The sequence below is a fragment of the Podarcis raffonei genome, chromosome 7, assembly GCF_027172205.1.
Source record: "Podarcis raffonei isolate rPodRaf1 chromosome 7, rPodRaf1.pri, whole genome shotgun sequence".
In the NCBI taxonomy this organism is placed as follows: domain Eukaryota; kingdom Metazoa; phylum Chordata; class Lepidosauria; order Squamata; family Lacertidae; genus Podarcis; species Podarcis raffonei.
The window spans coordinates 47,267,317-47,282,694 of NC_070608.1; the positions used below are offsets into that span (position 1 = coordinate 47,267,317).

A 15,378-nucleotide genomic window follows, 5' to 3' on the forward strand; every position below is an offset into this window, starting at 1 on the left:
TTGTTTGTGAGACAGCTGACACTGGGGAGCTTCCTAGCCTGTCAGCGGCGGGGTGGGCGGCAGCAGCCTCGCTTTCCATTAAGCAATCGCAACTTTCCTGGGTGATGTTCCAAGGTGCTCCACAAAGCAGCATGCCTTCAGCTTTTCTGCTGGGGCGTGTGGCTCAATGATTGCATGACATTTACATTTTAGTCATGACTTTCCTTTCTAAAGCCAGGAAATGCGAAGGACTCATCCTTGAGCAAGAGGCTGACTTTCCTGATTCCTTGACAGATTTTCTTGCATTGCCCAGTGAGATGGATTTTCCCACAAGGAATGAATCCAGCAGCCGCCTCGTCTGTAACTGGAGAAGGAACCACTCAGGCAACCTCCTTCATAAACGACTGGACTCCGGAGCCAATCCCAGTTGCAGTGAAGAAGAGGAAGGGGAGGGGGAACAAACAACCCTTCGGCTGGAGTTGGCTCGATCCCAGAGACGTTGCTAGAGCAATTCGTCTATCTCGCCATCTCAGAGCAAAATAAACTTTACTAACGCACGTGTTTGCTCAGCGGGGTGAGACAAGCCGTGAGAGACTTACTTTCAAGAAGTCACATGCACTTTTTTTTCCTTGTTGAATGAACATGTCACTCGAAACATACTGAGCACAATTCATTTTTAGAAGCCCGGGGGTGGGGAGTGGAGAAACCGCTCCAGCAGCGGCGAATTTCCCTCCACATGAGTGGAACTGACGTAATGGTGACTTTCCTTTTTCTGTTCGTTTGAATTAAGAGCAGCAGGTGGTCTGAGAGGAGAATATTCAGGTGTGAAACCGGTTTCCCTGGGACTTAACCTTTCGGTTCTTCTACAGTTTAGGTCAGCACTTGGAGAGCTCAGCCCCTGTCCCTAGAAACCCCGAAACACGTGTAGAAGTGAGCCCCCAACTGAACCCGGTGCCGGTGGAGCTTACTTCTGAGTAACAGGGGTTTGGGCTCAGGCTGCCCATCACACAGACCAGAGAAATAACGGGGATTTTGACTAGGATCTCAGCAAGGCGTCCCTGAAGGAAACAGTTCCTTCCTGTAGCGCGGACTCGGGTGAAGTACATCTCCCCAAGTCGTTTTGAGGCTCTCTCGGGCCACTTCTGGTCGCCTCCTCACAACCTATTGGCCACGATAAAGCCGCTGATCTGAAACGGCGCTGACTGACGAGAGAAAGCAGACTCTGCGCCGCAGTTGTTGCTCACACTCGGCGTGACTGATAAGTTGTAAAGCATGACAGCGTCTGACTGGTTCTCCAGCATGGCAGGAATTTCCGAAGGGGGCTCAAGGGCGACGCGTCCACCAATAGCACGAGGCAGCTCCGGCAGTCACAACAAGCCCAGAAAGGGAGGGGGGAGGTGGAAGAGTCCTCTCCCCTCCCTCAGGAAAGTGGGGCTTGCCGAATGGAGGGAGAGACTGGGCAGGAAGCAAGGCTGCCATCCTAACTCCGAAGTAAGAGCGCAATCCTAACCACGCCTACTCCGAAGCGAGCCCCGTGCATTTCAATGGGGCTTACTCGGCTGCAATCCTAACCCGTTCAAGATCCCATTGGGTTCAGTAAGGCTAACTTCCGCGTGGACGCGTTTAGGATTGCGCTGGAACTCTCACGGACAGTTAGCTCCGAATAAGCGCGTTTCAGTTGCAAAGGCTCAACTTTCCTGACGCTGCCTTTCCTCTTCTCCCTCCCTGCTCCGCATTCACACGAATTGCGGAGTTCCCTGGAGACGGGGGTCCGGCAGGGGCGCCCCCCTTTCCCTCCAGCTGCCTGGGAAAGAGCGCAGGAAGCAGACAGAAGGCCCGGGCCTGCCTTGCCCCGTCACCATTGCCCTCCGCTTCGCAAGAGAGCTCGCGCGTCCTCCTCTCTCTCTCTCTCTCTTTGGCATTGGCATCTGACAGAGTCGCTCGCCCTCGCCGCCAGCCAGCAGCCAGGGGAGAGGAGGAGGAGGCGGGTAAAGCGGCTCCGGCTCCTGGTTACTCTCTAGCTTACTCATTGCTGGGCGGTGGGGGAGGGCGCACCTCGTGGTGGCGGCGAAGGCAGCCGCTTGCTTGCGCTTGCCTCACTTCGCCAGGCACAAGTTACAGAACAAAGAAAGCAGCAGCAGCCCGAGCGCGCCGCTCTCAAGTTACTTGTCTCAGCTCCCCGCCGGGGCCGGAGGACCCTGGCCATTCCGCCCTCTCGACGCCCTCCCTCAGAAACAACTTGCCGGAGAGTTGTTGTGTGGAGGTTTGTGGGGGTTTTTTTTGGTCTCCCACCGCCGCATTTCCCCCCAAGTTTCTCTTTGCTCCCCCTCTCCCGTTTCTGAAATAGAAGGAATCTTCCAGGATTGGGCAGAAGGAGTTTCCAGGCACCAAGATGAAAAGTAAAAAAAGTAAGTGGGTTTGTTTGGTGGGGCTCTGAGGCGCCTCGCTGCCCTCCTCGTGGTGTTGCTAAACAATTGCGAGGCGAAGGCGAGGGAGCGAAGGTGCTGCTTTGCAACTCGCGAGTTCGGTTTGGGAAAGAGCTCGGACTTTTCCCCAGAAACTTGGTGTGCAGTCCGTGTCTTACATGGCAGTTCAGGGGGGGTTTTCCGCTCAGACAAAACACAAGCTGTCTGCTTGGAGGCTGCAACTCCATGCTGCTGGCGCCCTGTCAAAAACATGTTCCAACTGCCTGCTTTGTGTCCGAACAAAGTTTTCTCCTAGTCTCTCTTCCCCCTCCCCCTTCTCTCTTTCAAACCCGTTTGTTTTGCTTTACTTCTTGCCTTCTCTCTCATTGAATACTGAAAGTTTCTCAAACAAGAATGTGCCTTCTGGTCCCGTTCCGCCCGGTTTTTTTTACGTTTAAGAATCTCAGCAGCCTTCCTCGAGCATGGGAGCGAAGGAGCGTTCTTTGTTTGCGATTTTCGGCTAGGAGGGGGGCATGGAGACGGGGGTGGAGCCATTTAAAAAGCGGTTAAGCAAACTCTGGTGCAGGGCTTTTGGTTTTATTAAAAAGATGCAAAGTGTTTTATACAAGACACGAAAGCAGGTTTAGGTACACTTTCTTCTCCCAGAATGAGAGAGACTGTGATGATAAAATAACTTGGTAACTCACATAAATACACCGTTTGACAGAGTGGATTTTCCCCTCCTACCCTTTTAAGCAGCGGATTGTCACTGTTTTTGTTTGTGAAAAAACAGCTCAATTTTATGCATGTTTACTCGGAAGTAAGCCCCATTGAACTCAGTGGGGTTTACTCTAGGTGTACTGCCTTAGGCTGGAGTACTTTACTAAGTTACTTGAGAGTAAGCCCCAGTGAGGCTAACTTTTTATTGGGCATCTAGGATTGGGCAACTTTGCTTTTTTCAAAGAGAACAACCACTTCTTAAATGTTGTATTTAAAAGTTCATTTTCATGCAGTTGGTCATATTGTATGCTAGTAACATCATTAAAAATTGTAGGGTAGCATTTAAAAGAGTGTTGCATTCTGTAGAGTTGGCTTTTGTTTAAACTACACATTTTACATTCATAGTTCAAACATTCCTCTCACTTTGCCAGGAGTCCTGCAGCAGTTTGTTTGTGTGTGTGTATGTACACCTACTCTTCAGTTTTGGACTTAAGAGGTCTTCTGTAGCCATAGTTTGTAGTTTTCATGTGGAGCTGCAGAACTAGACACACAAAGGAAACCAGGCCACACAAATGCTACAGTTAGGCTGTGGTAAGTGGGTAATATAAGCCCACCATAAACGAAGAGAATATCTGTAGATAAAAGTCTGTGCTTATAACTTTGTATTCTGTCCAAAAGTTTTTGTTTGCCTGACTACCGGTAACTTTGGATTCTGTGTTACATTACATACCCTGACCTGCCCTTTCTGTGGCTAAAGTCATACATCCTGGCTTTTGAGCTTCCCAGTTTGTACAAATAAGTAACATTATTGGACAAAAATTCCATAGTGAACTACTTAGAATAGTTATTTTTAGAGCATTCCTCTGCTCCCTCTATTTGCACAGTGGTGGTGAGCTGGTTTCCTGTCTGCTGCTGCTTCCATTGTTCCTTTGGCTTCTCACTCTAGGCAGCTGTTCCATTTGTTTGTGTGTGTGTGTGTTTTAAATATAAAGCATCATACAAAGCTAACTGTTAACCCAACTCAACATTAAATGCATGTACATTTTGTCATGTGTTCAACAGCCTAGCTGTCTAGTGAGTTTGGGCAGGGCATAAAAGCAAAACAAGGAAATTTCAGATGTCATGATTAAGAGGGAGGACTTCAAAGTTGAGGAGTGCATTGAGTGCATTGGGAGCACATGTTGCAAGCTGGAAGTTTGCAGAGGCCTGACCTTTAAAAGACAGTGTAATTCAACATTTTCAAATGATAGGCTTACAAAGCTGGCACATGTGGTCTGTAGTTTATCATCTGTCCTGAAAAACCCTGAAGTATTTTCTGTGCTATTATCCTAATGTGGAAGGAAGTTCCTGTTAAAGTAAGAATTTAACATACTTGATTTTATTTATTTATTTCACTCTCAGCCCATCCTTCACCCAGCAATTGATCCCAATTTATCAAATATAAAACTTAACTTGGTTCTGTGTAAATTTGAGTGCTACTTGTGATTTCTTGTACATAAGAAGTATATGTGTATGTGGATTTAAAATCAAGCTGACACATAGGGAGGAGGATTAAAGTCAAGGAATGCAGTCTGTGGAGGGATGGGAGAGGGAGTTGGTATGTTTCAGTACGTGAACCATTATGATGTCTGTCTCCCCTTGCTGTGGAATGAACAATGTATGTTATTCCATAACCTTTGTTTGTGGTACTTGCACAAATGATGAGATACCTGGTGATGCACATTTGGGGAGGAAGCATATTCTGTACAAATGGTTCTGATCTGTGTATCAGATCTCATATCCATAAACCATGTTCTAAAAGAGTGCTTTGGGGGGCCAGGCTAGAATTACACACACCTTGTGAAAATAAAATAATCTGGCTAAGGAGAATGGGATCAGTTGCCCAGAGATTGGAGCATCTCTTTGATCCCTCTTTGCCTTATGAGTATGGGTGAGTTTGTTTATTTAACAAACCTGTTGCCCCATTTAAAACAAAGAACTCCTCAAGCTGGGTTTTAACACAATGGCCAAGCAATATATGAAAACATCTAGATCAACACTGTATAAAAGGGCTGTTAAAATAATAAGCCTAGGAATTGGTTAACTAACAAAAACAGTAGTTCATAGAGCATCAGTCAAAAAAGCTGCTCTTGACAGCAGCCTTGTTGAAGCTGTGTTTTCCCTTCCTCTGACAAGTTAGGGAGACAAATAGGCAGCCCTTGTGTCTCATTAAATTCTCTTTCTCTTGCTGTCCTGGGTACATTAACACTAGCCAGGTGCCACTATTTTTAATTGCTATGCCAATCGCAAGCCTGCTGCCTCCTTTGTTTTCGCCTTGATTGCATTTGGGCAGAGTCCATACCACATAGTACTTTCTTCATGTCAGTAGTATACAGTAGTGACTTTTCTTCGTGTTTAAAAATTCTTTACTTAAACATTTAGGCATGATTTGAATCTTGTACATGTGATTTAACCCAGTGCTGGAATGAGTTCTGCAGGTGCCTTCTGGAAATGTTTTGCTCCTGTGAACATGGGCAGCGGCTCAAGTAGAGCTTCACAAAACACACACAGTGAGAGAGATTTCCTGGAGAAAGCAGTCTAGCACATTGTTCTCTTGGCAAAGGGAGAGCCTGCTTCTTGAAAGCCTCTTTGTAAATCTTATTAAAGCAGCTGGTTTCTACCCTTTGCAATACTTCTTCACAGCACAGCTCTTCCGTTACGTTATCCTGCCTATTATTAAATGGGTTTATTTTCCTCTAATATTCAAAATCAAGGAGATTATTAACAGTATCTAGTGTACAGGTCTGTGTGTGGTCTAATGCATGTTAATATGGTGTTACTTTGTGCCAGGAAGATGAAAATGTTGCAGTTAATCCAAAGAAATTTAATCTTGCATATATATACATTTGGACAGTGTCATGCTGTGCATGCATCTAGAGTGAATTTCAAAATTTAGGCCTGCAAGTTGTGCCAAAAGCCACTTGTGTCCCAATACCTTGTACTTGGTGAACTCTGTGTGTTTTCAAAGAGCACTGTTAAAAACACTCCAGATGTTGTGGAACCCCAACTCCAGTCAGACCCAATCAGGATCTTGAGGGCCACAGATTCCCCATCCCAGATCTGTCTAGAACAGAATGGTCAGAGCATTATCATAGTTCAAGAGTTCGTTCAAGTCAGGCCAAAACACTTGAGGGCACAGAGTGGGGTCAGTGAGGTGGTTGTGGCCTGAGGAAAGTCCTAAAGTTTGGAGGGCCACATTTGGGCTTCAGGATCCCCACTATTGATCTAGAAGCATGAACAAGAACTGCACACCTACAGTTACTGGAATAAGGGTGACCGCTGGAAGCTTCTTACTCATGCATACTTGCAGCTTTTTCTTTGTTTTACTTTGAGGAACTTGACATAAGTATCTCTGATACTTTCATTACCTAAGAAGTCTAAATTTTACTGCATTAGAACCCTAAATTAAAACAAGGCAACACTTCTGTATCCAGATAGTTGCCCCCTCCTTTAAACACAGCAAACAACTAACTGTTAACACATGAGACAGCCTAGGAAGGATGCCTTTTAAATGTGCCCTGTTAAAACAGGAAATCAAATGCGCAGACTGATTACTAACAAGAGGAAAAACCAAAGCTAGCCTGTAATCAGCACAAATGCTGCAGTGTAAACAGAGCCATGGCAGCCCCAATGTGGCCTTTGCTCTAATGAGAAATCAGCTGGACTAAGGAGAGATCTGCTGCCTTCTTCTAGTTTCCTGTTGCTGCAACTCCTGCACAAATAGGGGGACTTTTCTCCTGGCAGTTCAAAGGCCCGGTGCTCCATTATTGAAATCAGCTCATTACCCCAAGAGAAGTTGCATGGCAGTTTTCTCTTGTTTAGCCCAAACCTGTTTTGTATCATTAACCTCTTAGCAGAGGGAACATGTCACAATAAGTAAGCAGATCAAAGGGCAGGCAGCACTGCTGGTTTGTTCTTGCTTTAATTTTTTGTTTGTTCTGTCAGGAGATTTATCGGTTCTTGTTTTTATTTTTGAGGGGTAGGGAGGAGAAGAGCAGGCTCTTCAGTTTCGTTTTTGAGGAGGGGCACTGGAAGTATATAAGTCTAGCTTTTGAATTTTTTTAGCACAAGTTTGTAACATTTCCACTACCCCTCCTTTTTGCTCTTAAGGCAATGTCCTGATCTAGTTGACTAAAATACTTTAGCATGACTGTTTACCTCAAGGCAGGACTCATCATGCAAATACTTGTGCAATGTGTGTAGATCCATTGACTTGTCTGCTTCTTTGAACCACTTGCTCTTGCGTACATATTCTCTATGTACATGGAAAGCACCGAGCAAGCCTGACAATGGCCAAATGACCCACTGAACTCTCTGCATACTCTAGAAATCAGCGGGGAGAAGCAATAATTAGTTGGCTGTTAGCTCTAGCTCCACCCGCTTGCCTTCCACCCCACCAGTTTCAGTGGGCACCAGCTACCACTACATAAAATATACATTAGAATTATTCTCCTGAGCTTCTGTTGAGCAACATCACTTTGGGGACACATCATAGAAGATTGGGGTTCCGAAAATTTCTGTGCCTACTGGGCTCCTGTGCTTGACAGAGGAGCAACAGGCTGAGCATTTCCACGCCTGGCAGAGCTGCAGCTGTTACATCACTGTCATTATGTTCTCTGGGAAAACACCGAGAGCGCTGTGCCAGAACAGAAAAAGTGGTGGTCCCAGAGAAGAAAAGCTTCTGGTTTCCTACTGCAGCTTCTGCTGCAGTGGCTCTTGCTTGGGATAGCCATGACGCAGAGGGTGTCCTCATGCCTCTTACCGGGAAACACGGGGATAGTGGGTTGGTGATAACTTTCTTTAGCCCACTGGTTTGGGAGGGCTTTGTTCACCTGCTTTCTCACATTGCTTTGTTGTTGGTTGATTTTTATGTCATTTTTCATCATTTTATTATACTTGTCTCTATTTTGTTTGCCGCTTTGGGAGCCTCTGGGTCAAAAGGCAGTATATAAATCAACAATAACAACAGCAACAGTATTGTTATTATCATTAAAACAATAGTTGGGCATCCTTTGTAGGGCGTTCCATTAGAACTACTGTTCTACTTGGCTGCTCTGCTCTGTATGTCCTTGCTGTGATCCTTCAAGAGACAGGAGTGTTTGGTCAGAAGTACCAGTGGGTATGGTGGAGCATTTAGTGGCTTAGCCCCTGATGGCCTTTGACAATGCATGATGGGACCTAGGTTTGGGGGCTTCTTTTCTGTGCAGTCCATACCTATCCTGAACCCTCTTTGCAACTAACACTGTTACCACCTGTTGAATAACGATGCATATTACCCTATACTGTTGTGGATGGCAGGGGGCAAGAAGCTCTGTAGTGATGAGTGTCTAAATGCTCTGCACAACTATCATTTTTTAATAACCTTTGCTGGGAGGGAGATAAAGGAAGTGGAGGTATCGTAATTTGAGGGTTACAGTGTAATCCTAGCCTTGTCCGCTCAGAAATAACAACTATTGAATTTAGTGGGGCTTACTCCCAGGTAAATGGGGTTGGGATTAGACTCCTTCTTATTGGTGACCTGCCATCCATGCTTAACTGTGTGTGGACTGCTGGCCTTGCAGCTCCATTGCAGGAATAGAGTCCAGGTTTCTGGTAGACATTGTGTCAAGGCGCCATGTGCAGTTGCCTATGATGAAAGTTCCCAGCTAAAGCTGCTTGTTGTGTGCTGACATTGGCTTTTAGCTGGAATCTTATCTCCCTTGTGGCTCTGGGAGTGAAGGAAGAAGAGAGAGGGCTGTCATCTGGCCCTCTTCAATGGGAATGCTTTACCTTTGCTTCATCTGTAGTTTCAGATGTAACATTACACTGTCCCTGAGTTGAATATAGCAGGGATGGGGGAACATGTGACTCTCAGATGTTGCTGGACTGCAGCTCCCAGCATCCCTGACCACTGGCCATGCTGGCTGGGGCTGGTGGGAGATCCAGCAACACCTGGAAGGCCACAGATTCTGTATTCTTGTAATATACGCTTCTGACTAATATTTGCCTGGTTTTCTTCTGCAAGTGAAATGTGGTTTAGGACTGAATCTACCCCAGCCAGTGAGTGAAACTCAATAAGATTTGTCTGTCAAACTAGTGTATACGGCTTGGATTCCTAAAATTTCTGGTGGGAATAAAAGACATGTAGCCAAAGCTTTGGTTTCCTGCACTGACTAGTTTGTTTATATGACCTGTAGTAACTACCTTCTTCTAAACTCAGCGATACAGCTGCAAATAAAACGTTTTAAGTGCAATGTGACACTAGATGGCAATGGTGAGCCTTATGGAAAATTCAATGTATTTTTGCTTTTAAAAAATCATTTTCAGAACAGTTTTTGATATGTGTGTAGATTCCACCTAAGTATTGCTAGTTTCTTTAGATGTTCCTTTTACTGCGGTGTTCAGCACATTGACTTGAAAGTAAGCTTTACTTAAATCAGTGGGGTTATGTTTCTAGACATATGATTATAGAATTGAGATGTTAGCTCTCTCTGGTACAGAGTGGAATTGTAAATTTATTGCCAAATAGTTGTATATGAAAGGATTGAAACAATATTGCTGCTATGAATGGAGCCTGCTGGGGCAGGGTGAGGAATACAGTAGAGCACGTTGTTTGCATGCAAGAAGATTCCAAGTTCTCCCCCTGGTTCTCCAGTTAAAAAGAATCAGGGACAAGGCAGAGTTTAGAAAATACCTGATGTAAGGGAGCAACAGGCCTGAATGGAACAGCAGTGCCACCATTGCATCCAAAGCCCTGCTACTTGTACTGGCCAAAGCTTAAGGTGTGGGGAGGGGTAGCATTTTGCCTAATTTTAGCTGTGCCCACCTCCAAAATCAGGCCATTCTGGTTGTTAGATAGGCTTAAGAGGTAGTGGATCATGGCCCAGCCAATTTCACTGTCATTTTGTCCCCATTTCAGGGCTTTACACCAGCTGTTGGCAGTGGATTCCCTGTGATAGTCAGTCAACAGCCCACACTGTCAACAGGCACTGCAGGAACATTCCATGGCAGTGGAGAAGTGGGGGGAATTGGGAGTTGTGATTGTTGTTTTTGGCAGTTTCCTATAAATTTACTACATGAAACAAACAGTGATGCCACCCATAAGCAAGTTAAACTCAAGAACTTGGATGTAGGTAGATCCATGGCTCATCCCTAAGATTTGCTGTGCCAGCCTTAAATATAGTACATCAACTGCTATGCCAGCACAGAGTCACGGCTGAAAAATACCACACTGGCTTTTGTGCATTTAATCCTTGATGGAGCAGTTGGGCACATTGGCCTCTGTTGAAAATTTCAGGTGCTCAGTCTTAAGTGGTTTGTGAATAGAAGAGCAGAAAATGTTTACAATTTTAAAAGGTAGAAGTTTCTAAGGAGTGTTGGAATATCACTGACATCTAATCTTGGTTTTGGCTTCCTGCCTACCTGATCATGAAGCATTTAGCTTGGAAGGAAATTTGCTGGATTGCATACCGACAGTTGCTGGCCAATAGTTGGCATGGTACTGGCAAATGATGCAAGCCACTGTATGTATGAGACCTTGTGGATGGTTGTTAAGGTGACTGGCACATCTATGCCGTATCCCCAGAATACAGGAACTGGAGGTAGATCTTATGGTTGCCTCTCTGATGCTCGTTGCCACACTTTAATTGCAGGTGATAAAATGTGTCTGAATGGATAAGATGAAGAGATAGTCATGCAATGTTCACTGTTGCGTTTTTATCATAGATGCTGCTGTTGCAATATCAGGCAGTGAGACAGAGGACGATGACAGCATGGATGTCCCTCTGGATCTTTCCTCTTCTGCAAGCTCAGTCAAGAGGAGGAGGCGGGGTAACCTGCCCAAGGAATCGGTGCAGATTCTTCGGGATTGGCTCTATGAGCACCGCTTCAATGCTTATCCTTCAGAGCAAGAAAAAGCACTACTGTCAAGACAGACGCACCTCTCCACACTACAGGTATTTAAAGATGCTCCAATTACGTTTTAAGACTATGATCCTAAGTACACTTAATTTGGAGCAAGTCCTGTTTAATTCAGTGCAACTCGCTTCTGAATAAATAGGCATAGGATTGCATTGTATAATAGTGTTAGTTGGTGAGGTTGTACAGCCATTAGCTTTATGTTTTACTATAATGGAAGTGTTATTTTCATACGCTGATGATATTTTGAAAGGTGTTGTTTTGGATTTGGGATCTACTTACAAACCAGTGCAAACACGTAAAGTAGATGGTTCTGTTTTGGCTTTGGATTGGGGGGGAGGGTTTGGGCTCACTCTAGCAGCATGGATGGTGTCATAGAGTTGTAAATTACCTCTGGCTGTTTTCGTCACAAGCTGAATTTGCGTATCTCTGTAATGGCCTCACTGAACCCATATATTGTAACTTTAAGCTCCCTGTAGTATTCCAAAACAGGAGCAAGATGTGAGTGCACATTACAGTGACTCTGGAAAATGGGCAGGGTGACAGTGGGGACATGGAAGTGGCAACTGCAGAGTTCCGTCCCCCCAATGCTCCAAATATAGCAGTTTTAAGCATAAGCCTGTAATGTGTCTGTGTAGCTTTTCATAGAAATAGCTCTTTTCAAGCATCTGGCAAATAATGTGCATGTGTCTGTACTCAGATTGACCTTAGAATGCAAAGTTAGAGGGCTGGTTTCTGTTCCCAGTTCTGTCAGTGACAGTGCGCAATTCTTTGTATCAGCAAGAACAAAGTGAAATTATGCTTCTGTATTTTATGGGAGTCTCTATTTGCTAACACACATAAAAGCTTGCAGACTCTAGGAAGCAAGGTCCAAAGTTCCATTGGAAGTAGCCCGGAATGTGTACACTCGAATCCAGACCAAAATATGCTGGATGTTTTGTTGGCAGCTCTGCAGAAGAAATTTTGAAAACACAAAAGATACAGCCCCCTTGGAATGTGTGTGTGTGTTGTAATTTTGCACATATTTTCACAATACATCACTCCTCTTCATACATTCAGCCTGAACCAATGAGGGCCAAATATGAGGAGACATTCACACAAGTCTGTCCCCACTAACCTTCCCCGCCCCCCATATGCTAGCTCTGCTTTAGGCCTTGCTGCTCAACACACACTCACAATATATAGGGTTGTGTGTCCTTCATGTGATGGGGCAGAACACTTGAAAAGATGGTGTGTGTGTGTGTGTGTGTGTGTGTGTTTGTGTGTGTGTGTTGGGACTGCATAAATCCAGCTTGCTAAAGACATAAATCTGTCTTTTAACCTCTCATCCTGTTGCTTTCTTAGAATATCATTTCTTTGTAAGCGATAAGCAAATTTCCTTTGTCTGCACTGGGTAGGAGGAGAAACCATCCTTATCCAGCAAACATGAAAAGGGTTGTTAAGCTGTCCCTTTTTTTATTGCCCAGGAAACTGGCTTGATATTCAAACAAGGGCAAACTTCAGTGAGGTAATCTCTGTTTTGCCTGTTGACACAGTCAGTTGAACAGGGCAAATCAGTAACTGTTTTTGGGAGGAGTTTCTCTTTCACAGGGAAACATTTTCCTGTTGTTAATTAACTCAAATGTAATGAAGAATGAGTAACAGGTTAACATGTGTACAGAGCTAAAAAACTAAGCCTATTGGTTTAGGCTAAGCAGAGAGCCTGAGGCTCTTTAGTAAGCAGAAAGGGCTGGTAGAAACAGGAAGGAAAGAAAGGCCTTCATTCAAGGATGTGTCATAACTTGTCTGCTGGACTTCCAATTGTCCTGCAGTTAAGGAATCTGCTTGAAGTGAGTCATGGATTTAACTGCAACTGCTCTAATGGCACAGAGTCGGAAATGAATGGAGGTAGGCATTAAGATGTGCTTGTGTTCTTAGGTCTGCAACTGGTTTATCAATGCACGCCGCAGGCTTTTGCCTGACATGCTGAGGAAGGACGGGAAGGACCCAAATCAGTTCACCATCTCACGAAGAGGGACCAAGATGGCTGACGGCAGCCCGGTGGAATTCTCCATTGGCACAAAAAACTGCATTCCACTGATCGAGAGCTCGTTCCTCTCCGGTAGCACAGGACCAAACAAGACTTGCAAATCTTCTTCCTTGGGATCCGTTTTGGCTCGGCCATCAGTAATTTGCCACACCACCGTAACTGCACTGAAAGATGCTCCTTTCCATTTTGGCCAACCGGGTGGCACTGTTCAGACCCCGGATGACCTGCAGCGGGCTTCCCCTACCAACTTCACAGACAACTCCCATCTATACCACGAGGATGTGTCTAAGCTGGGACCTGGTACAAATGCACAGAGTGGGCTTTTCAACACTCCCCCACCGACCCCTCCAGACCTCAACCAGGATTTTAGTGGGTTTCAGCTCCTGGTGGATGTTGCACTGAAACGGGCTGCAGAGATGGAGCTGCAGGCAAAACTCATGATATAAAACATTCTTCATATTTGCCCCCCCGGGGCAGGGATATAACGGAAAGATGTGGCAATTGTCTACATGGTATCAAAGACTTAACTGCATTTTTTAATTAATCTTATTTGCACAAGGGATTGCTGAAATGAAGCTTCCTGCCACTGAAGTGGTTTTCAGTGGGATATGGTCATTCCAAGAATTATAGACTTAAAGCTACTGTAGAAACAAAAGGGTTTTCTTTATTTCTTTTCTTTTTTAAAAAATAAATGTTTTGTAGTAGGGTTTTTTTTTCATAATGTGAGATGATTCCCAATATCATGTGATTTTGTTTTGTTATTATTTTCATTGTTTTTTTTCCTCTCCAGACTGTGCAATATTTAGAAACAAGATTAGTCTTCATATCATTCCCACGTGGAACAAAATATACCAACAGGCTGTCTTAAAAAACAAATTCAAGATTTTAAAACATGTTTGAATTTGAATGATTATGCTTTTTCATGATGTAATAAAATATTTTCTTTAATAGTGGATTCATATTGCGTTTTGTGTGTGTGTGTTGAACTAATGCAAAACTTCCAGCTACACTGTAGCAAAGAGATCCTTTCCTCTTCCAAATACTGTCAGATTTAAAAGTACCCCTTGGAAAGGTTGATATAAATACGTTACTCAGCAAATGCTAAAATATTGTATACTGTGACTTTTTAAGTCTCTGTTATTAGATCTATATGCACATGCGTGTCATCTTTTAACATGTGCTGCCTCGAAATCTGTTTAACACTCCTGGTCAAGCAAATGCATGTTTAAACACAAATTCATTGGCTTTGATTTTAAAAAATCGTAGGATTGTATTATTGACTTCTCCAGTGCTGCAGCTCTCCTGGCATAACAGACTTCTGTGTGTGGAGCTTCCCTTTCCTCCCTGTCTCCTCCAGCCCCCACATGCCCTCTGAATCCGCTCTGAAGGGCTAGGGGACCCCAGAACACATTTTGGATGAGGAGGGAGGTCCCACTCACTGTGCCAGCAGAAACCCACTGGTGCAGGATTGGATATAGCCCTAAATACAGAATCCGTTAGATCTCTAAGGCAGAGATGCTCAAACTGCATTCCAGGAACCATTGGGGGTCTGTTGGAGGTTCTTCCTTAACAACATTAGTGATGGTAACATTAGTGATGGTAACTTCCGTGATGGCTTGTGATGACTTGTCCGCCACCTCCAGTCCTCTGCAATGTGTTGCCAAAGAAGTGCTGGAGATTTCTTAAGTTGGAGTCTCTGTTAATATGGGGCAATGGCAACAGCCAACAAGCCTGGTGAATGTTCTGCATGAACAGATTCAAACAGAAATCAAACATTGCTCTGTCTCTAGATTGCCACCTTTACAATTTCCCCTCCTCCAGGTCACATCCCAGCCAACTCTAAAAACTCACTGCTTCTGACTCTAAGCTCTGACTTTATCTTGTAACTAACTCTGAGTTGAGGGAGGGGCCCCAACCATTTGTTGTCTCACACCAAGTCCTCTAGATGGCTCACCCCCTAGGCTATCACCTCATGAGGAAGTTAGCCTGGATTAATTAGCTGTTAACACTTGGCTTAATTAAAGGATTAGAAGTGTCTAGCACACAGTATAATACACACGGGTCTGGCTATTTTCCAGTTTTAGCACCCCAAGCTTTAATTAAATTCTAGCACCTACTGGACCCAGGAATTTAGGGGGTTCAGCACCCACAAACTCATTACACTATGTTTCTTTTGTTGGTCTTTTTTCAAAAATATAGTGAAATGGTTTATTTCATGTCTCATAGAATCATAGAATCATAGAATCATAGAATCATAGAGTTGGAAGAGACCACAAGGGCCATCGAGTCCAACCCCCTGCCAAGCAGGAA

At 44.5% G+C, this 15,378-nt stretch overlaps 1 protein-coding gene across 1 annotated transcript; it reads left to right on the forward strand.

Annotated features, from left to right (window-relative positions):
* The first annotated feature begins 1,978 nt into the window (after positions 1-1,978).
* TGIF1 (TGFB induced factor homeobox 1) lies at positions 1,979-14,016 on the forward strand. Its single transcript, XM_053396466.1, has 3 exons — positions 1,979-2,387; positions 10,848-11,077; positions 12,957-14,016. Exons 1-3 carry the CDS (start codon positions 2,372-2,374, stop codon positions 13,512-13,514), a joined length of 804 nt encoding a protein of 267 aa, XP_053252441.1. The 5' UTR covers positions 1,979-2,371; the 3' UTR covers positions 13,515-14,016.
* The last annotated feature ends 1,362 nt before the right edge of the window (positions 14,017-15,378 follow it).